This window comes from Chlorocebus sabaeus, chromosome 8 (assembly GCF_047675955.1).
Source record: "Chlorocebus sabaeus isolate Y175 chromosome 8, mChlSab1.0.hap1, whole genome shotgun sequence".
Taxonomy (NCBI): Eukaryota; Metazoa; Chordata; class Mammalia; order Primates; family Cercopithecidae; genus Chlorocebus; species Chlorocebus sabaeus.
The window spans coordinates 4,359,930-4,382,616 of record NC_132911.1 but is presented as its reverse complement, the minus strand read 5'-3'; the positions used below and the strand labels follow the sequence as shown (position 1 = coordinate 4,382,616).

At 42.8% G+C, this 22,687-nt stretch overlaps 1 protein-coding gene across 2 annotated transcripts in view; it reads left to right on the top strand.

The window, feature by feature from the left end:
• The window catches only part of CSMD1 (CUB and Sushi multiple domains 1), a 1,948,922-nt gene that overhangs the window by 1,437,087 nt on the left and 489,148 nt on the right, over nt 1-22,687 (top strand). For both annotated transcript variants that reach the window (XM_073017922.1, XM_007961594.3), the window contains exon 12: nt 1,765-1,877. In XM_073017922.1, the coding sequence (XP_072874023.1) occupies nt 1,765-1,877 (113 nt within the window). The remainder of the gene's footprint in view (nt 1-1,764; nt 1,878-22,687) is intronic.

The following is a 22,687-nucleotide window of genomic DNA, read 5'->3' as shown; positions in this document are numbered from 1 at the left end:
GAGATACGTGACGTGTTTGTGCAGAGCTACATACATAAATGTACACACAAAAAAGGAATAAAACAGGGAAAGTTTTAAGGAGGCTGGTAGATTGTATCGATGTCAATGTCCTAGTTTTTATAGTTTTGTAAGATGTTACCACTGGGGGAAACTAGGTAAATAATGCACGTGATCTCTTTATATTATTTTGTGCTACCTACTGCATGTGTGTCTACAATTATCTTAATAAAATTTCAAGAATTTAAAAATATTAATCATCCCCTACTTGTGTTTATACACAATGTAAATTATATGTAGAAACTGAAGTAAATGAAACACTACTACAAACAATAACATGAATACCTTTCACCAACATAAGGTTGAACAAAATGTTATATATAGTATGATTTCATTTATAAAAAAACTTTCAAGAAGATGTAAAACCAATAGTTTGGCAAGATGGGAGGAGAGGATGGTGACTGGGAGAAGGTACAAGAAGGCTTTGCGGGGTTGGTAATTCTCTAAGAGTTGATCTGTGTGGTGGTTCACTGTGTAAGAATTCATAGAGCTAGACATTCATGATCTGTGCGCTTTTTGGCTTGTTACACTTCAATAAATGTATGAATAAGAAAGAAAGAAAAAATATCTCTTCAAACAAATGAGCCAACAAAACAAGCAAACCGAAAAGAACAATCTTGCCAACAAAGACAAATCTTCAGAAAGAAATACATATTTAGTTACTGCACATCATTCACAGAAATGTTTTCCTCTTTTCACTTTGTGTGTAACATTGCATGAGTTACTTCACAAATAATGACCGTTGTTCATCTTCCCTTGAACAATCCAGTGCTCTGTGCTGCCTAAGGTGAGGATGTTGGATTGATAGACAGATGATATGATTAATGGGGCAAATCATATGCTCACATTCCTGAAACTACTTTGCTGAAAGTCAAGCTTCCTATTTGATTAGGGATATTTGTTTTGGTTGAATTGATTTTTTTCTTATACTTTTTCTGTTTCAACATGCTCTTCTGCCAGCACATTGAGTTCAGTCAATGGATTCAGTGTTTCTTTTCACTGGCTGACAACAGGCCCTATGTGACTGTTTTGTTAATACACAATGAATGCTTCATTGAAACTCACGTTTGGTGTGACCCAGACATTAATATGCAGGGGGAGTGTTCAATAAATGCTACCAAATCTATTTCAGCTATGCATGCTATTCTTTTCAAAATTATTTTAATGTGCAATTACCTATAATATATTTTAAAAGGAGAGTTTGTGATAAGTTACATACTAGTTCTAGACTAGACAATGAAAACCTTTTGTGAATGATCCTGTACAATTTCTTGTGATAGAGATGCTTTCTCTTTCATGGCTGGTGTTGCGCGATCCTGCAGCAATTGTGCACATCTCTAGTCACCTCAGATGAACAACTGTCCCTGATTTTTTCCAGGACTGTCCCAGTTTTAACACTGTAACTCCTGCACCTGGGGAAGCCCGTCAGTTCCAGGAAAATGGGATGGTTGGTTGCCCTAAGTTGATTTTTTAAAAGAAAATATACACCTTGGCAGTATTAGAATAGAGTAATTTCTGTAAAGCTTCAGTGATAGTGATGTTTGAATATTAATATCATGGACAAGAGGCTGTACAGTCTTTGAAAGAGGGTCTTGCTATCTATATTTCTAGGGTTTGGCTATTTAAAGCAGCAGGACCCTCTTTTGAGGTGGAAGTCAATGTACTTGTTGCCTTACATAAAGGCTTTGACATTTCTCTTCCATGCAGGCTCACGGGATCCAGTGTTCCTGACCTCATCGTGAGCATGAGCAACCAGATGTGGCTACATCTGCAGTCGGATGATAGCATTGGCTCACCTGGGTTTAAAGCTGTTTACCAAGGTAGGACGAGAACACTCTTAACCGAGTTTAAAGCTAGCATTCCAACAGAGGGCAGAGACCATTCTGTATTGGTTAGGTATAAGTAAAATCAACAAGTCAAACAATGCTGATAAATAGGAATCATGATGGGAACTTCCTTAAAGTCTGCTAACACTCACTTTTGTGAATGAGAATGTTTAACTTCTGAAAACTTGGCTTGCCATGATATGTACTCTGATTATCCCAAAAGAAAGAGTGAGGTGAAGTATTAGGTGTAAGCCAGGAAACGTGGGCATATGTGTGGATCTTTTGACCGTATCATATTGTCTGGTATTTCTCAAAACCTTTTTTTATGTGAGCAAACATAGAAAAGACAATATCATGAATCTGAAAAGACTTACAATTATACATTTTATGAGCTAAATTCAAATATTTGAAATGAAAGCTCTGTGCCTGTCATTGTTTTTGAGCAGTTTACAACTTTACAAGTTATAGAAAACTGATAGCAATGCAAACAATTTCTGAAGCATTGAAATGCAAATGAATTTCCTGTGAAAGAGATGCAGTTAATTATTGTCCTGTGGATATTGATTACTTTTAAATCTATTAGCAAATTTATTTCAGTATTTCTGATTGTCCATATATTTGTGATCTTTGGATTCTCCTTTGAAATAGTTTTTAAAATATCTTATTGGTTTCTTCCTTAGTAACTGAGTTCCTTAAAATATTTGAGCTGATGGATGTGTATGTGTATAGGTAAAAATGAGAATATTTATCTGCAGCTCTTGGAATTCTATGTATTCTACTTTTTGAGTTTGAGTAAATAGGCAGTAAGTTCTTATTTTCCAAGTGTATATCATAGGATAGTTTTAGGAGCTGAAAAATGTAACAAGAAGTTATTACCCATGAAATCAATGAAGGAGATCATAAAAAAGCATCCAGCAATCCTAAAACAACAAGCATGGTAGGGGATATTGTCATGAGTCCATGTGAGTGAACACACCACAGCACGGCTGCTCTCTCTCTCAACTGAGAGACTGCTGAAAACCCACCTGAGGGGTGTTTAGATGGATTGTAAGGACCCCTTCTCTCCAGCTTCTAGCTGAGTCAGTTAACTTCCTCGGAGGCAACAGCTCTCCACATTTTCTCATAGTCTCCCCAGACATTTCCAATGTGTGGGATAAAGGGTCACAATGTTAAAGGGTCCTGTGGTGAGTGGACTCACCCAGGAGTGTCCTCAGCTACAGAGCATAAATTAGGTCCCTCCTTGCTGATACACGGGTGTGGTGGGGACTTCATAACCCTTTTTAATAAGAAATACTACAACAAAAAATGAATATTTACATCCCATTCAAAGATTAAAGCTAGAATGCAGAGGTAGGTGCTGAATACCTCCTGACATTTGGATTTTTAGACCTGACCTTCAGTTGAACTTTCATGTGACTGTGCAATTATTCAAGAAAGTATGGTAGAGTTATAACATTTTCCACATGACCTACATTTGCTGCTGCCTTTGGTGGAATCTAAAATCATCAGTGAAATACCAAATACTTCCCAACAGGGCAAATTGCAGTAAATTCATTTCAGCAGCATTGAGATACACATCATCAGGTTTATGGCACCAGGAATAGGAGCCTCGTGCCCAAACTGTGCATCCTTGACTATGAAGAGACATAAGTAGTCCCATTAAAAGGGAAACGTTCTTCCATGTGTCATATTTCACTGTAAATGACCACACCGCGTTAATTATAATTGCATTTCACCCTAATTAGTGCTCTGGTAACAGTCTCAATAGCCACCTGTGAGATGTCATAAATGTGTGAATGGCCATCAGTCCTTGAGAGACAGCCAATTCAATGCCACGTATTATCTTTGACAAAAGAATAATCCAAAGGTAAAAAGGTCATTCAAACTAGGTAACTAATATAACATTTGAGAATTTAAACAAAGTAAGAGGTTATAATAGTAGAAGACATTCTAAAAATGTGTATTTCTAGAGTACTATATTAAGCTAACAGTTGTAGACAAAGTGCACATCACTTATAAAAGTGACCTTTATGCGTATACATAATTTTATATTATTTGACTCAAAGCACAGTTGTTCATAAATTATACTATCAGAAAACAGGCCAGGCAGGGGGCTGACACCTGTAATCATAGCACTTTGGGAGACCAAGGCAGGTGGATCACTTAAGGTCAGGAGTTCCAGACCAGCCTGGCCAAAATGGTGAGACCCCATCTCTCCTCAAAATACAAAAAATTAGCTGTTTGTGGTGGGTAGGCACCTGTAATTCCAGATACACAGGAGGCTGAAGTAGAAGAATCGCTTGAACCCGGGTGGTGGAGCTTGCAGTGAGCTGAGATAGTGCCACTGCACTCCAGCCTAGGTGACAGAGTGAGACTCCTTCTCAAAAAAAGAAAAAAATATATTTTCAGAAAACATATACAGCGTATATTTACATAGAGTTAAGTGTTCTGTGTTTTGATGTTGCCTGATTTCACTAACATCTAGAGTTAGGCACACAGCCCCTGGAGCTGGACTCCCCTAAATACTGGTTCTGCTGCTCAGTAACTGAACCTCAGTGTAAGTTGTTTAAACCCTTTGTGTATCAGACTCATCATTAGAAAAAAAAGTCATAGTAATCACAACTGCTTCATAATTTTATTGAAAAATCAACTGAGTAAAACATGGAAGGCTCATAACACACAGTAAGAACTTAAAAAAAATGCTAGCTCTTATTTCTTTATGCATTTTCATTTTCATTTTGAGATTTTTCTACAAACATGATGTGTTCATTATATAAATAATAGTGTGCACAGTAAGACATGTAAACCCAACTGAGGGGTGTTTAGATGGATTGTAAGGACCCCTTCTCTCCAGCTTCTAGCTGAGCCAGTTAACTTCCTCAGAGGCAACAGCTCTCCACACTTTCTCATAGTCTCCCCAGACATTTTCAATGTGTGAACTGTCATACCTGGAGTCACAGTCAGTCCCTCAGACCACAAACCCTAGACAAACTGCTATGCAAGAAATGCCACATCATCTTATTTTAACATCAACTTGATTTTCTGAGACTCCATCCAAACAAAGTAGCTATCAATTTAATCTCACTCATTATTGAAGGCCACCCACGTCAACCCTTGCTGACCTACCTACTCCAACATTGACAAGATATCAAGAATAGCTTGCGTAGTGTAAAATATTTTGGGGGTCCTCAAATCTTCGGATCATACTTCTTACCCTAAGATGTTCATGGTCTCTGCTACCTTGGGCACTGCTGTCTCTGTGAAAAGCTCCCTGGAGGATGCTATCCTGGCACCCCAACTAACCCCCGCAAGCACACGGGGTAATGGCGAGGGGGCTGCCTCAGGACATGAGGACCAGGAGGACCTTGGGTCCACTCTACCTACCTGTGGCCTCCATCATCCCGGGCTCGTAGGCTTGGCATGTCTGAGATTTCTCCGTTTGTGCTGTGTCTAACTCTGCAAAGACAATCCTTTCTCCTCCATCCCCTCAAGATGGCTGGAGGGTCTCCTCAGTTAATGGATCATGTAAGAGGTATGTGTCAGAAAACAAGTAGGCTGGAGAAATGAAAACCAGGTCCTGTGCATCCCCTGAAAATCACAGTGAGTGGAGGACAGGCAGGGAGGAGCTCAGAGACTGAAAAACAACAGGGGTCCCTGCTGGCGAGGCCCCAGCAGCAAACACAAAAGAACAATTCGCAGAAACAAACATTCTTGCTAGACTTCAGTTGGCACGTGTATGTTATACAGAAAGTCTTATACATATTCCCTAATATAAAAGCCCGTGCATACATATGAGCATGTGCATATATCTATAGCAATTATACACACACACAACGAGAGGAGTGTGAATTGATAATGTGCCCTAAGCAAATTATGGGGAAAAAAATAGAAAGTTTAAAAAACAAAGAGAGCTCTTGAAGGAGATCATATTAGGTGTCAGAAAGTGACGAGAGAGGTGAGCTTTATTTAAAACCATTTTACAGATGAAAATACTGAATTAAAAATAATCTGTTCAAAAGCCCAAATGCTAAGAAGCAGGATGTAAATAAATTACGGTAGAGCCATGTAAGGCAGCACTGACTATTCATAAACAAACTCTATGTGGCTAATATATATTTTTAAAACAAATTTTACATATACAATTTATATATAAGTTAGCTCTCTATATATGGATTCTACCTATGTATAATTTATGTACTTATAAATCATTTATTTATGTATTTATAAATCATATTTATAATAGGTAGAATCCATACAAAGAGTAAGTCTCAGAATACTATATAAGAAAAGCTAATGTAAGCCCAGGGCATAGTTTCTTCATTTTATATTTGAAAATAAAATATATATTATATATCATAGCAGCTGATTATTAGTCAACAGAAAAAAAGAAAAATCCCTATTCTCAACTTAAAGTTGGGTTCCCTCATTACCACTGTGGCTTCTATCCATGAGGAAAGTTAACAAGAAGCAAACTTGATCCCTGGATATTTTTGCAAGCAATTGCATGTTTGCTATTATAGTGGTCCCACATTTTTATGGCTTCTCTGTTTATAGGAAAGTGAGTTGACTCTGAAGCGTTTTTCTGTTACGAAAAGAATATTCAGTTCGAGTTTATCACACAAGTTGATGAACTGCATCTCCACAAATCATGTTTCATGTAATTTGCCATAGCTATTTACATTCTAGCAGGGGGTAAATTAAAGGAACTCTTCCCTGTGATGTGCTACTGTGTAGTCAAATCAAGACCTATTTCAGGCTAATACTAAGAGTTATTCCAGTCAAATTATTTGAGTTCAGCATCACCATTTCATACAAGAAACAGAATTGTCTCCTATGTCCGATGACTAAATTGATAATAAGAGAGTGGAAGTTAGTGTAGGCATCTCAGTCTGTAGCCAAGGGTCTGTGCTTCTAGGATGAATGAGGAAATGAGGCCGTGTATTGTACCGAATACAGGAATGTAGGAGATGGTTCAAAAAGCAGCATCTTTACCGTTCTTGGCAGACGGAACTTCTGAGGCAGCATTGATGTTATGCAGTCTTGAAGGTGCTTCTCATCTCGCGTGGTTGGACTGGCACGATGACCCAGCCCAGTCTCGCCCGTCTTCTCTAGGTGAGAAATTATGCACATTGAAAAGCGTCCAAGTGCAATGACAGCACATGGCGTGGTCCCTGAACCGAGGACAGCTCGCTGGTCCATGTAGAAAGTGGGCTCATGCCCCTGTCCTTGTGAGCAGGAAGTCAATACGCTACTCAAAATCAAGCAAGACAGTGCCTGCCAGAATAGTAGAGTGACTTCTAAAACCCTAAAGAGAAGGTGAAGCTGCAGGAAGTGGCTTCAAATAACCTTTTGTTGTCATGTGGGAATGCCCAGTTGACCATCACAAAGCGTTTATAATGTGTACCTCCTTTTTCACAACAGATACAGCCTTATCTCTAAGGTGGATGTAACTTTTTTTTTCCCCAAGGGCTTAACTTAAATCTATGACAAATTACCTTTTTTCTTGGAAGTAGAGTCTGAGTTGACAACTTGTGTAGGCAGAGGTATCGGGAGTGTGCTTGGAATCATCTGTAAGGCATAGAAAGCAGTGGGGTTGGGTGGAGGGAGGAGTTGCCCCAGTCACGACAGGTGCACAGTTAGTTCATTCAGGTTGCCGTAACAGAATATGCAGGTAGAGTTGGCTTAAAGACACTGGAATTGTATCTCTCACAGTTCTGGGAAGTCCACGATCAAGGCAGTGGCAGATTTGGTGTCTGGCGAGGGCTGTTTCCTGGTTCATAGATGGCACCTTCTCACTGTGTCCTCATGTGGTGGACAGGGCAAGGCCACAAGCCTGGGTGTCCTTCACAAGGGCACTAATCCTGTTCACAGGGATTCCACCCTCATCATGTCATCACCCTCTAGAGGCTGGCCTGTCTCTGAAAACCATCAAATTTGGGGTTAGGTTTCAACTTAGGAATTTGAGGGGAACACAAATGATCAGACCACAGCAGGTGCCTTAGATCAGAGGTCCCCAGCCTTTTTGGCACCAGGGACCGGTTTTAAGGAAGACAGTTTTTCCCCGAACTGGGAGAGGTGATGGTTTCAGGGTGACTGAAGTGCATTACATTTACTGTGCACTTTATTTCCATTATTACATTGTAATGTGTAATTAAATAATTACACAACTCTTCATAATATAGAATCAGTGGGAGTCCTGAGCTTGTTTTCCTGCAACTAGACAGTCCCATTTGGGGGCGATGGGAGACAGTGACAGATCATCAGGCATTAGATTCTCATAAAGAGCGTGCAGCCTAGATCCCTCGCATGTGCAGTTCACAATGGGGTTCACGCTCCTGGGAGAATTTAATGTTGCTGCTGACCTGACAGGAGGCAGAGCTCAGGCAGTAGTGCATCCTTGCCTGCCACTCACCTGCTGTGTGGCCCAGTTGCTAACAGGCCATGGACCAGTACTGGTCCCTGGCCTGGGGATTGGGAACCCTTGCCTTAAGTGATACTACAGGGAGGTCTGGAGCTGGGATGGCCCTGTATAGTCTTCCAAACTGAAGCAATTGGGCCAGGCTTGGTGCCATTGACCATTGACATGGGTGGCCCCCAGGGAGGGACCAGAACTCTGCTTGGGGCCATTCTTGAAGAGAAATGCAGTGTGGGCTCCTAGCAGCTGGGGGTGAGGCCTGGGTTCTGAAAAGAACACCCAAGTGGTGCCCTTGGGATCCGAGACAGCCCAGCACTCGCACTGTTCAGTCCTCTCCATCTGGAAGCAGCTTCTCCAGGATTCTGGCCGGCCTCGTTTCCTAGGAACACACATGCAGCACACACTCGCTGCTGCCCTCCCGTCCGGCCCATTGGAGGATCTGCCTCCTTAGCTGGCCTCTCAGCTAGGCTAGGTGGCTGCTGGGGCAGGGCAGTGCTGACCCGAGTCCTCACAGGGTCGCAGGCTCTGCTCACAGTGCACTGCTCAGGTGTGGCTGCTGGACTTGTTCGTGTTCCATCACACATAAGAGAGTCCCCATGGATAAATGGTCCCACTTATCTGTATTGTCCCAATGGGGACAATGGCCCCAGCTTTTTCTCCTGGTTAGGGCCAGTCCTCCTGCAAGGATGATGGCTCCTTCCTTTGCTGGCGAGGCCTTGGGCATGAGGATCTTGAAGGCACTGGGCCACAGGCGTAGCTTACAGTTTCATGGGGCCCTTCCTCTTCCTGGTGGTGGAGACAGCTCCCCTCTGAGAAGCAGGTTCTCTAGAACCACATAGCCTAAAGTTGAGAGATCGGGGAACAGAGATCTCAATCAGCTTCTGGGATGGAGATGAGACAGTTACTGCTTCCCCTTCTCGGTTCCTGGCCCCGTATATTCCAGCCTCTGGGGACTGACACAGCATTATGGCCGTGGATTTAGGGTGAAGACCACATCCAGAGAACAGCGGCCCATCCTTCCCAGCATCCTCTCCAAGCTGGCTTCTCAGCCATGCCTTCAGAAGCACATTCCCTCATTCTAGCCAGCAAAAGCCTTCCAGACTGCAGTCTGTGGCAGGAATGCTGGGTCTCAGGGTCAGTAGCCCTTGCATCTTCTTCTTTTCTCTAAATTGAGGCCTTTGTTTGAGCACTTCTCCGAGAGGCATGCAGCTATGAACCCACTCTGGCAGCCTCAGTCCCACAGGGCGATGAGGGCTGCGTTCGATGGTGGGACCTGAGTCTGCAGTGAGTCCCGTACAGGGGAAACTGTCCTGCCATGTGAACTCGTGTGCTGTAAATTTGAATTTCCTCCAAACGGGCTTTCCTGAGGACCGCCATTCATTTTAATATGCTAAAGAACAAACTTACTGTTACTGTCCTCCAAATCCCTTGAAACAAAACCAGCCCTTCCATTCTTGGGACCACAGGTAGGTGTATCTGCCTTTCTGGTGCTTAGCTCTTTGCTTCTAGAACAAGCTTCCTGACCTGGGACTCACATCACCCCTTTGTCTGTTCTTACCCAGAGTGCAGCATCGCCATATAGCAGCCGGGGAAGGCAATCTCCCTATATTCTTTGAGGATTTGGACAACAGATTTGTAATTGTTGTTTTTGTCTTATTTCTTCTCAGCAACATTGGTGGTGGATGATCCTGTTCTCTTTTTCTCCACAAATTTCTGTCAGCTCCGTCTAGTAAATATCCTTCAATCCCATCCCTCCTTTATATCTTCTGTCTCTTACCCTTAGACGGCTTCCACAGTGTCCCCTCCAGGCGGCCTCTGTAGTGGCCGAAACTTCATTTCTCCCTGCTACGAATCTCTTCTATTTTGCCCATACACAGTGATCCAGTCAGAATGATCTTTTTTTAAAAAAAAAATGAAAATAGAGAGTGTCCCTCCAGTGTTTCAAATCGGTTAGAGCCTTCCCGGGGTCCACAGAATATTCTGTAAACTGGTTTCCAAATTCCACCTTCATCTCTCACCACCGCCCACATACACTTCACGTTGGTCCCATGGAGCTTCCTGATCCTCAAATCTTCCTTTTTTCTTCTCTTTTACCTTTGCATACGTATCTCCCCAAAACGGATCATTCTTCTATGGACTCACCATGTAGATCATCTGCTGATCTTCCCGTCTCACCTCAGAGATTACTTTCCCCAACTAGCCTCACAGCCTAGATTATGTGATTTGTTCCTACACAATCCTACGCCACCCTGAGCTGCCTGCATCCCAACAATTGTTTAATTGCCTCTCTTCCCAGGAGACAGAAGCTCCGGGAGTGCAAGGACTTCTTTATGCCCCACACCTGTGCAGCCGTGCACAAGCTGCAGCCGTATAGCTGCGTCCTTAGAGATGTGCAAAATGTGAGTGAGTGTCTTAGCCAATTTCTGGACTGCTCAGATTTTTGTAGCATTATCATGGGCCATTTAACCCTTATCAATAATCTTAGGCCCACTCCAGTTTTTTTTTTTTTTTTTTTTAAGTCTTAATTTGAGGAATTATAGCCCAGTAGGCAATGAGTCAACAGACTGTTTCTAGCTATTGAGGCTGCTCTGATTCCTAGACCCAAATCTGTTCATTTGTCGACAGCCTCATTCTTGAGTGCTTGAGTCCCTGAATGATGACCTTTTGGGACCCAGTTCCTGAAGTTTATCTGGTGTCCTTTCTGGTTCTCCAAGTCCTCCTCCCCCGGAGCGTCTGGGAGTTCCCCTTCAGTGGCAGGTGGTCTGCCGCTATTGGTTAAATTCCCCTGTTGGCAAAGGGATGCATTTCTGCACAAATCTCCCACGTACCTGTACTTATGCTGTCCTCTGCTCTCACCCGTGTCTCCGACTGCAGCATGCGTAGAGATCACCCAGGGGTCTTCATAGACAGAGATTCAAGTCAGATGGGCTTAAAAGTGCATATTCCTGTGGCACTGGTGCTGCATTGCAAGGAGGGTTTGTGAGAAGGCTCCACCATGCAATTCCTGTAATATTATGGCGTCTGTATTTTGTACCCTGTGCCCCATGTCAGCCAGCGGGGTGAGGAACACACCGACCTGTCTCTCCTCACCTCACCCTGGTTCATGAGTCAGCTTCCTTTTGCATCTGTGGCTCCTGTGTGCCCCCACCATGGTGCAGCCACAACAGAGCAAGTCACTGAATTTCTGCGCCTCTTCCAGATCACCCCGTCCTCTCCAGAGCTGCAGGGTGCTGTAGCACGGTGTAGCACACTGTGTGCTTGCCATCCTGTGCCCATCCATCTCCACACCATGGCTCATGCCACTTCCCTTCTGTCTGGGCATGTCCTTCGTGCCCTTCCGGATGTGAAACACCCCTTCCCTTCCCTTCCCTTCCCTTCCCCAAGGCTCAGCTTGAGAGCTGTGCCTCTCTCCCGGATAGCTCACTGGGATGGAAATTCTTTCCAGTGTTTCCCTGTGGCTACCTGCAGCAGCTCCTTGTTAGCTAAGGTAACAGTTTTCCTAGAGTGTTTTGTGAGTCCTTGAGAAAGAGCCCCATTTTATTCAATTCTGTTTCTCCAGACAGTTGCAGAGCACACAACGTCTTCATCTTGGTGAGCTGTTTAGTAACCAAAGATATTAAGAGCCATTTACAAACCAAGTATAATTAATAATTAACTGTTTGAAGCTAAAATTAATCGATTATATGTGCTCATTGTTGCTATTGTTTTCTTCAGGTGAATTACCAGCTAGCCCAGCTAGCATTCCATTGTCTTAATGCAAGACCAATAAGATGAACGTAGGATTTTATTGAAACGATATTAAAACAAACAAGTAATAACAACAAACTATATATTAGATGGATATTGAGCTTCCAATAATCACCCTTTTTTGTTCACGGGGTTGAAGAATTTGTACGACGATATGCTGACGTTCAGGACAGTCTTAACTTTAAGAAAAATATCAGAAGAACCATTGAATCTTATTTCTATTTTGTTCTGAGTTATATTGCATGAATGAATTATAAGCACAGCCTCCTCTTAATAATGTGAGATAAGCCATTATTAAATATTTAAATATATCAGTACATATGAGCCAGAAGAGCAGGTGGTGCCAGAGAACATTAAATTCTAATGCAGAAATTTGACTTTTAAATTCCAGGTTTAGTGGCCCATTAGCTCCAGCTACATTCCACTCTCCATTCCCAACATGTATCCTCCCAGATTACGTTTCAAAGTAAACTGAGGTAAGATGTAGTGGAAATGACACGGAGGTTAAGCACCGCAGGGCTCACGTTAGAGTAAACTTCCTGGGAGACGTTCTCCAATCTGTATTCTAGTCTCAGGCAGGAATGAAAATTCTGAGGATGATATTTGCGAAGTATGAAAGATCTTGTGAAATTAACAAGGTGTACTTCTAGATGATATTTTAGGCTCTGTAAGTGGAATAAGCTTCCTATTTTTTCCAGCCACATGGCTGCCTTCCTCACTTCTCATGTGTCATGAGTGTGTGAGTGTGATAACATTCTCCCACATCTTTACCACCAGGATCTCTGCATCAGATACAACAAGGACCCACTTTTCCTTACAGGTTTTTTTCCTTGCAATTGGAATTTGTTTCTTTCAATTTTCTTGCTATCTTTATTATTTTTCTTTGGTATTTCTGTTTCCTTTACGAGTTTTTATCATCTCAACAAGAATCTTCTTTAAAATTTCTGAGTTGTGTTGACTTAGAAATGAATCATATTTTGAATTACTGATTTAAAAGTTATAGGTGGGACTATTCTTTTCTCGAAATTCTTCCTGTGTTTTTTAAATCGCATGCATATCCTCCTGCCTCTAAGCCAGAAACGGCCAGACACAGCATGCAGTTTTGATGACCCAGCTCCTATGTGTTTCTTTTAGATCATCTGTTGCTTTAACATGTGAGCATGTGGAGCTCTGTTTCTTCTGATTTTTTCTTGGGAAAGGGAGTGAGCAGAAAGAAAGTTTGTGCCATGTGAGACTGAGAATGAGAGAAACTGAAGAAGTTAGGCTGCTTCAGACTTGTGATGTGGGCTGAAGGTCAGGGGGTATAGGATGGGGGTACAGATGAGGGGTGCAGGGCAAGGGGAGCAGGTTCAGGGGTCCAGGATGAGAGGTGCAGTGAGGAGTGCAGGATGAGGGGGTCCAGGTGAAGGGTACAGGAAGAGAGGTACAGGATGAGGGGTGCAGTGAGGAGTACAGGATGAGGGGGTCCAGGTGAAGGGTACAGGAAGAGGGGTCCAGGATGAGAGGTGCAGTGAGGAGTACAGGATGAGGGGGTCCAGGTGAAGGGTACAGGAAGAGGGGTCCAGGATGAGAGGTGCAGTGAGGAGTACAGGATGAGGGGTCCAGGTGAAGGGTACAGGAAGAGGGGTCCAGGATGAGGGGTACAGTGAGGAGTACAGGAGAGGGGGTCCAGGTGAAGGGTACAGGAAGAGAGGCACAGGATGGTGGGTGCAGTGAGGAGTACAGGAGAGGGGGTCCAGGTGAAGGGTACAGGAAGAGGGGCACAGGATGGTGGGTGCAGTGAGGAGTACAGGATGAGGGGTCCAAGTGAAGGGTACAGGAAGAGAGGCACAGGATGAGGGGTGCAGTGAGGAGTACAGGATGAGGGGGTCCAGGTGAAGGGTACAGGAAGAGGGGTCCAGGATGAGAGGTACAGTAAGGAGTGCAGGATGAGGGGGTCCAGGTGAAGGGTACAGGAAGAGGGGTCCAGGATGAGAGGTGCAGTGAGGAGTACAGGATGAGGGGGTCCAGGTGAAGGGTACAGGAAGAGGGGTCCAGGATGAGAGGTGCAGTGAGGAGTACAGGATGAGGGGTCCAGGTGAAGGGTACAGGAAGAGGGGTCCAGGATGAGGGGTACAGTGAGGAGTACAGGAGAGGGGGTCCAGGTGAAGGGTACAGGAAGAGAGGTACAGGATGAGGGGTGCAGTGAGGAGTACAGGATGAGGGGTCCAGGTGAAGGGTACAGGAAGAGGGGTCCAGGATGAGGGGTACAGTGAGGAGTGCAGGATGAGAGGTCCAGGTGAGGATCCAGGTGAGGATCCAGGAAGACAGGTACAGGATGAGGGGTACAGGTGAGGAGGGGTACAGGTGAGGAGTGCAGGATGAGAGGTCCAGGTGAGGATCCAGGTGAGGATCCAGGAAGACAGGTACAGGATGAGGGGTACAAGTGAGGAGTGCAGAATGAGGGGTACAGGTGAAGGGGTCCAGGACGAGGCATGCAGGGTAAGGAGTGCAAAATGAGGGGCTATGGGATGAGGAAGTGCAGGATGAGGGTGTGTAAGGTGAGACCGTGCAGCACGAGGGCTCCAGTATGAAGAGTAGAAGACAAGGGAGGCAGGAGAGCGCAGTGCTAGAGCTTAGCCAAGAGACCTGGGCTCGGGTTCCAGTTCTGCATCCAGTTTGTTCTGAATCCCCCTGGACTTTAGCAGACTCATCTATGATGGGCAATGGGGATGGGTCATCTGCAGGCTTTGCTCCCACCTCTGAAAGAGAGAAATCAACAGCTCCAAATATTTCGTTTTAATGGGAAGCTCATTCCTGGAATGATTAGCAAGCTGAAAGAGGTGTGATTGCCACCTCTGATACTGAAACACATCCACTAGGACAATTTCAATGCTAAGATGGGATAGGAGAGAACACAACTAGGTTTCGGCGTAGTAGAAACGATGCAGCAATGCTAAGTGCAAAACCGCGCCAACTTTTCTAAATTGTATGAGAAAATAGGAGAGGCTTGCGTACAACCATGTGCCTAGGTAGGAAGATCTGAAACATCCTGATTAGGTCACGACAGAGAAAGATCATGAAGTCAGGTGGGCAGTGGAGGGGTTAAGGCCCATCTCATCAGAGGCTGGAGGCTGCCTGAGGATCAGAGACCCACAGTTAACATCCGTCATTGGAGCAAATCCTGACATGCAGGACGCATACATGAAAGTGAAACAGTCAGCAAACCAGATGATTTTCCGAATTTCATATGTGTCTCAACCAGGGAAGGAGAGGTTCCTGAGGACTGCGTCGATGAGGAGGAGCTGGTGACCCTGTCCCCCGTCTGGCTTTTCCACTTTAGAAGGCTTGATTATAGCAAGCTGTGTGAGTCTTAAGACTGGAGCAACAGTTTTTCTTAAACGTCCAGTGTTTAAATGTCTGAAACAATTGGAAACTTTATAACACGAGGCTGAAAACCTTACATGAATTTATATGGATATAAATGTTGCTTTTGGTTGGGTGCGGTGGCTCATGCCTGTAATCCCACCACTTTGGGAGGCCAAGGCAGGAGGATCACCTGAGGTCAGGAGTTTGAGACAGGCCTGACCAACATGGTGAAACCCTGTCTCTACTAAAAATACAAAAATTAGCCAGGTATGGTTGCAGGCACCTGTAATCTCAGCTACTTGGGAGGCTGAGGCAGGAGAATTGCTTGAACCCAAGAGGCAGAGTTTGCAGTGAGCCAAGATTGCGCCATTGCATTCCAGCCTGGGCAACAGAGAAAAACTCCATCTTACAAAAAACAAAAAACAAAAAACAAAAAATTGCTCTTTTCTTCTTCACCACAGAGAAAAGACAGAATAAGAAAAAATTTAAAAATTCACTTTCCCAGTCCAGGACATCCTTAGGCATGGAGGGAGCTTCAGGTTGCCTCTGACTTGGCAAAGCCAATCCGTGACACATTGTCACATAATGGAGGGGTAGAGAAAACAAGATTATATTGAGTTTGTGCTGATTTGGATTCAGATTTTTAAAAGCAAAGAAACTGTGTTTAGTCTCTCAGATATTTTTCAGAATGAACCTATTTTAACTTCCCTCTAAAATTCTTCAGGTTTATGCCATTTTGATGCAAATACTTTAAGAACTGATTCCCCCACCAACGAATTTCAAGGATCCATCTCAAAGATTAAATGCGTTATAAGTGCTTTGAATGTTGCTTTGTGCTGTGTAGACCTCATGGATTGGAGGACAGGGGAGCAAGTTTTCATGTGATCCTTTCCCATTTCCTTTGAAGCAAATTCTTCTGCCTCCTACTAATACATGTTTGATTTCTCTTTATATATGATTGTTTACATCCATTGCGATTGGCTGTCACCTTCTTTCCTACTTTTACCCTTGGGGGAAGGTGGCTCATTCATACACAGGGAGGCGCTTCTTCTGGAATAGAATTATGCCTGCATGAGTTTTCCAGAATTAGTGGAGAGTGGAGACAATTATCCGTGAAGCTGTGTCATTTAGACATGAAACTGAGAATAAGTCAGTCACTATTGCCTGAAGCATCTAAAGCCTTTCTCTGTAATGCATCCCTCTGAGGTGTGCCGGAGTGAGCTCTGTCTGGAGGACCCTCCATGCTGCAGCCCCTGAAGGTCATGGCTGATGCCCACTGGGCCTCCACTCATGCTGCCCCGTTCTTTGCCCCACACTCTCACCTTTGCATGGCACGTGGTCCTTTTGTTAGAACTCATGGACTTACAGCAACTCCTACAAGCCTTCACTTTTCTTTAAACCTTCATTAATAAACCCACAGCAGCCTCTCTCCAAGTTTTCAGGGAAAATGTCACCTTTTGTATAGAGCAAGAACATGTCTTCTTTGCTCCTCCACAGTCATCTTCATTGCTCCTTCTTTCCTTCCTCCCTTCCTCCCTTCCTCCCCTTCCTTCCCTTCCTTCCCTTCCTTCCCTTCCTCCTTCCTTTCCTTCCTTCACTTCCTCGTTCCTTTCCTTCCTCCTCCCTCATCCCTCCCCCCTCCCTTCTTTCCTCCCTCCTTCCTTCCTTCCTTCCTTCCTTCCTTCCTTCCTTCCTTCCTTCCTTCCTTCCTTCCTTCCTTCCTTCCTTCCCACCAGTCTCAGAAAGATGTGTCCATCTTTTGTCCAAGGATGGTCTTGAGATCAATCCTCTTCTCCCTTTTGAGAGATGGCCCCATCAGAAAACACTAACAGGCTTTTTGGTTGTTCTGTCTTCACTATCTACTCTCCCAATTCAGGTTCCCTGGACCCCTCACTTGGATTGACAGCATCATTCTAATTACTCTCTTATCCTTCTATCTTATTTTTAGGATTATATCTCTGTTATCAGAAATTCTGTGCATGACACAAGAGACTCATTTGTATCTAGGGTTAGGAGGTCCTGGTGGCATCAGCAGGACTCTCATTCTCTCAGCTCTGCTTTCTTTTCTTGAGGCTGCATCCCATGTGGGGTCTCTGTAAATGACAGAGAAAATAGCTCCCAGCTCCTCTGGGGTTACATTGCTCTTACAGTTCATGACCCTGAGGAACGAAGAGTAAAGACACCTCCGATGTCCTCCATCTCAAACCCAAAAAAGGCTCCAAGTGGTCCTGCTCGATCCTGCCCCCTCCATCCACTGCCACATCCAGGGACATGGACAACCTGACTGGCCACTCCCAGTGACCTGTCCTTCCCTGTGACAGGGCTGAAGGAAACCCCCAGGGACTAGGAGCAGAGCCCTTCCCAACAGAAGAAACAGCAGCAAAGAATGCACACACTGCTTCAGAAGAAGCCAAATGATCTGATGTGCCGGGGCTAATCCTACAGAACCTCTGACCCTTCCCATCGCCCTCTGTGAACAGTGGTTCCCAGTGCCTCCTGTCCCACACCAGCCACACAAACTGCTCAGCCTGCACTTCCCACTCCTCTGCAGTATGCATCGCTCTTAACCTAGATACTTTTCATTTTCCACTTTATCTGAAAATACCTCCTAAAATGGTTTATCTTTGGGTAAAACCTAAGCCATCATTTTTCTTCTTCTTTTATTCTTTCCATTCCCTTTTTCTGAGACTCAGTTACTGATCTCCACTGCTAAAATGAATGAGCATTTTTATTTCATTAAAATATTTAATTCTGTTGAAAGTGTGTCATAAAAAAGTATGCTGCTATTTCCCGTTAATTTGTGTTTGATAGATGCAGAGGCTTGTTGGTTCATCATTTTTCTTTGCCATTGAGTTCTTTTCATCTTTTCATCAGTGCCTGTGGCTCTTTGATCACTTCGATTGTGCTTTTGATGTTTTCTTAATCCTTTTAGTAATGAGGTACTCAAAATATAACAACTGATGTTGCGCCATGTTTTAATTTTATTACGAATTTTCTCTCTTCCTGAAAATGAAATCACATTTCACCAATTTATTTATCCTTTACATCTTCAACGCCTTTGTTAACAAGTCGCTAATTATTTGCTTTCTTCCCTCAACTCCATTAGTGCTCTCATTTCTTTTACAAGTTCTTAAAGGTGGAAAAAGAAATACTAATGATACCAACCAGAACTCAAAAATAATAACTTGAGCACCACCCATGCATATTTATATTTGTAACAGGTTCCATTTCATCGACGTCAGGATTCCAAAGTCTAGATAACCTCATCCTATGCATTTTTGCACATTATAAGTAAAATAATTTTCAAGAATGGCATATGTTCCTATTTACCTTTCACATTTTACCAGATTATTTTCCTAACTAGATTCCACAAACAGCATTTCTTTTGTCTACACAGAATGAAGCTTTTGCTAGAGGAATCTGTTTACCCATGGAGAGGAAGCTGTGGTTTATCCTGTCACTACCTGAGCTGTGTCCTTGACTTTGCTTTTTGTTTCTAGCATGACCATGAAACTACTCACTCATTAATTCTCTGATCATCAGTTTCATTATCTACGAAGTGGGAATAATAACTGAGTTTTTGTCAGGATACATTGTATTAAAACAGAGAGGATAGAGCTTCACTTGAAAGCCATAATTACATTTGTGTATTTTGCAAACAGTCTATGTAAATCTGTGACTTACCTATTGGAAAATAGTCTGAAAAGGTAAAGAAAACTAATTTACAATAGCCCATGCAGCACAACTTATGTTTCCTATTTCTGATAGTCTGTCCCTCTTCCAAAGACTAAGAGTGCTTCAGAAAGTACATTCACAGTTGTCTCTCCCTCATCCTCTTTTCGTTTTCTCCCTGGGGCCGTGGCAATTTCCTTTCTTGCAGTCAATTCTATTACAACAAACTTCTCAAATTAGTTTTTAGTCCATTTCAACTTTACCGTTATCTTTCCAGACTGTTCACCTTCTTGTCAAAAATGTAATTATCAATCCGGGCCTGGGACAGTATTTTTGACTTCCCATTACATTCCCTTCTCCCCCTGGTGTGCTCAGAGCAAGCAGTCATTTCATTGTTGCCTCTCCGTCTCTCTGTACAATCTCCTTTGGAGTCAAGATGATGGATCTCAATTTTATGCTTTTCCTATTTCTATAACATACCAACTTGAATTATACTCTTTCTTTCAAGGATATAATCCCTCAGTTGCCATTGGGTGTTATGTTTTGTCTTTTCTCAAAGTTTTATCCTCTAACTATTTACATGGCTTTGTTCTTGTTCTTGCGGACTTTGTTCGAATAAATCAGAACCCCTCATTTGCTACATGGCCTTGTTTCCTCCCGTCCCCTCTAGTTCCAATGTATTTCTACCTTGATTTTTACAACTGTCTCCCAAATGAAGGGCCTCTCTCCTGGTTTTCTTTATTGTGGTCTGTGATGCACCGATTCATCATTGGCACTTTCATAAGGGCTCTGTTCTGTTACGAAATGTGTGGTGGAGAACTCCTTCCTCTGGTCTCTTGAAGCCATTAGTACAGTGGTTTTCAAAGTGGCATCTTCAAACTAGCATCAGGAATGCCTGAGTTACCAGTTCCCAAAATGTGCACCAGGGCACTCTGGGGCACTGTCGCAAATTTACACAGGAGCCTTGGGATATTTTTTAAATTCTTGAGAGACTCACAAGCAACACAGGACATCTGTCAGACATTCAGCAAACCACTAGTCCAAAGTAGTTCACACTTTCAACATGAGATTCTGTCAATCACATTCCTTTCCATGAGTCCATATATTGAAAAGGAAGAAATGCAGATAAATACATACAAATTCAGCACTAATGACTTTTTATTTCTATAGCAGAAGAACCAGATATAGAAGAAATCAGAGAAGGAATAAAGATATCAAAAGGAAAAAAAAAAAAAAAAGAAATGTGTGTTGGAAAGAACTGTGCACATGGCAGCTATGGAGGCTTCGTTCCATCTACTCCAGATGGACGTGTTAAAGTTGACCTCACTTTGTAATTCACTTTCTCTTTCTGAGAACTATCTGTCAAGTGGACACCGTCATATCTGCCTCTTGGGTGTTTGTGAAAATAAGATGATAACATACATGTATGCACGTCAGTCTCCAGAATATGACAGGTACCCAGCATTAGTACCCTTACCTTAGGGACGTCCCCAAAATCATCACTTCATCATCCACCAATAAGTCCCAAAGAATGTGACCCAGACTACTGAAAATGGCTTTCTTATCCTTCATGATGAGGTAAGTCATAAAGGGATTATAAAAAGTGTACTGCTTTCTGATTGTGATTGTTTGATGTAGCTTGCAAGTAGATTTGTTTTTACGTTTCTCCTATTTTCTGTTTTTTCTTTTTTCCTGTTGAGTTCGCCACAGTAGACATTCTGCCGATTGCATCTCCAGGGTGTTTAAGAAAGTTTCTGTGACTTGGCACCGGATAACGAGGCTTAGCCAGGTTCGAGTTTGAGTTTTTCTGACATGATGACTTCATATCTAGTGGTGTTTTCTCCCATCAAGAGACAGGGTGACTGATGTGCACTTACCAGCTGTGTTTATTGACTAGATGCCACTAATCGATAGTATTCTGATTCTATGGCTTCTTTTTTTTTATTGATTTGCTAAGCTACTTCTATAAAAGACGCATATTATTTGGTTGTCTGGTGGCAAACTTGATAGGCAAGACAGGATAAATGTGGCCTTTTGAGTTTATTACATTACATTTATATATTACATTCAGAATAGGAAGTTTTCATAGCCTCCTCAACCTCAGGCCTGTCGCCATTTGCACTGCATACTTTTTTTTATTATTATTATACTTTACGTTCTAGGGTCCATGTGCAGAACGTGCAGGTTTGTACATATGTATACATGTGCCATGTTGGTGTGCTGCACCCATATACTTTTGTTTGGGTGTGAAGACAGGGATGGTCCTGTGACTACAGGATTTTTGGAGCATCATTGGCCTTGACCCACCAGATACCAGTGGCATCCTCACCCTCAACGTGTAAATACCAATGCCTCCAGACATTGCCAAATATCCCGATGAGGGGAGAGAAGATGGTAGCAAAAGTTCTACTGGTTGAGAACTACTGCTCTACAGTCTTTCATTTTATTGTTCTGTATTATTAGGAAAGAACCCATGAATTTAAAACAGTCTGAAGATTTTCAGTCTGTGGAATATACTATCTTTGTTGATGCTAAAATTGTGCTAATTTTGCCTTTTAGTGTGTTCTTGACTCCTGAGTCAATGGTAGCTTCTTTGCCATCCAGTGGGATAAACCATTCCAAATTTATCTTGTGTAATTTCTGCTTCAAACCTGAAATTAGTCATCCACCCAACGATTCTTGGCTTCCTTGAGTGGAAAATTATATTTCAGGATTACGATCTGGACATTTACAATGTTAATCACTTCTTGATTTCTTGTTGTTTCTGGGCCCTTTCCCTTGATAGGGAGTGTGTGTGTTTGTGTGTGTGTGTAGAACAAAGACACAAGATTTCATGCTGATATGCCTGATTCAAATTCAGCACTGCAGCGTTTTTTCTGAATGTCTGCCATCGTATATCTCTAGTCCTTCCCTCACCCAGAGTCCCTGCTCTCAGTAACTCTGATAAAGGTGGAATTAGAATATTCCATAATTTCTCAATTGCTGTATCAACACAGACACAAAAACTTCGAAAGCAATACCAACATTTCCATGTGCATCAGTAGTGCTGGAAACAATCTAAAATGGTTTTGCACTCATGTCTCTACTTCATGTCTCCCAATCCAATCATCGTATTTCAAGGTCCTTTAAAACTGTCCATTGCTAGATTCACAATTAGATTTCCTTTTCAAAACATTTGAGATTGCTTCAAAAAGAATTTTGTTTTATTATTATATACAAATATTTGCATACTTAGATGTTCCACAGTCAAATCTGTAAAAGTAGGTATAATTGGAAGGTCTCACTTCTGTTTTCTTCTCCTCTAAACTATTTCAGTTTCCCCCTATAAATAGTAATTTGTAGAATTGTTCTGGTTCATTCTTGTATTTAAGAAACAGACAAACACATATGTATATCTCTACATATAGATATTCGATGTTTGTGTCAACCCCCTCCCAACTTGGGTAAGCAAGTAATGTGTTTTAAGCTCTTTTTTTTTTTTCTATTTAATGAATTCTGGAACTCATTCTGTAGTAGCTTGCTCTCTTTCTCTTTTTCCATCTCTCCTCTTGCTCTGGCTCTACAGCACCCCACAGAGTAGATGAGTAGACCGCAGTTTATTCAATCAGACTTCCAACCCATC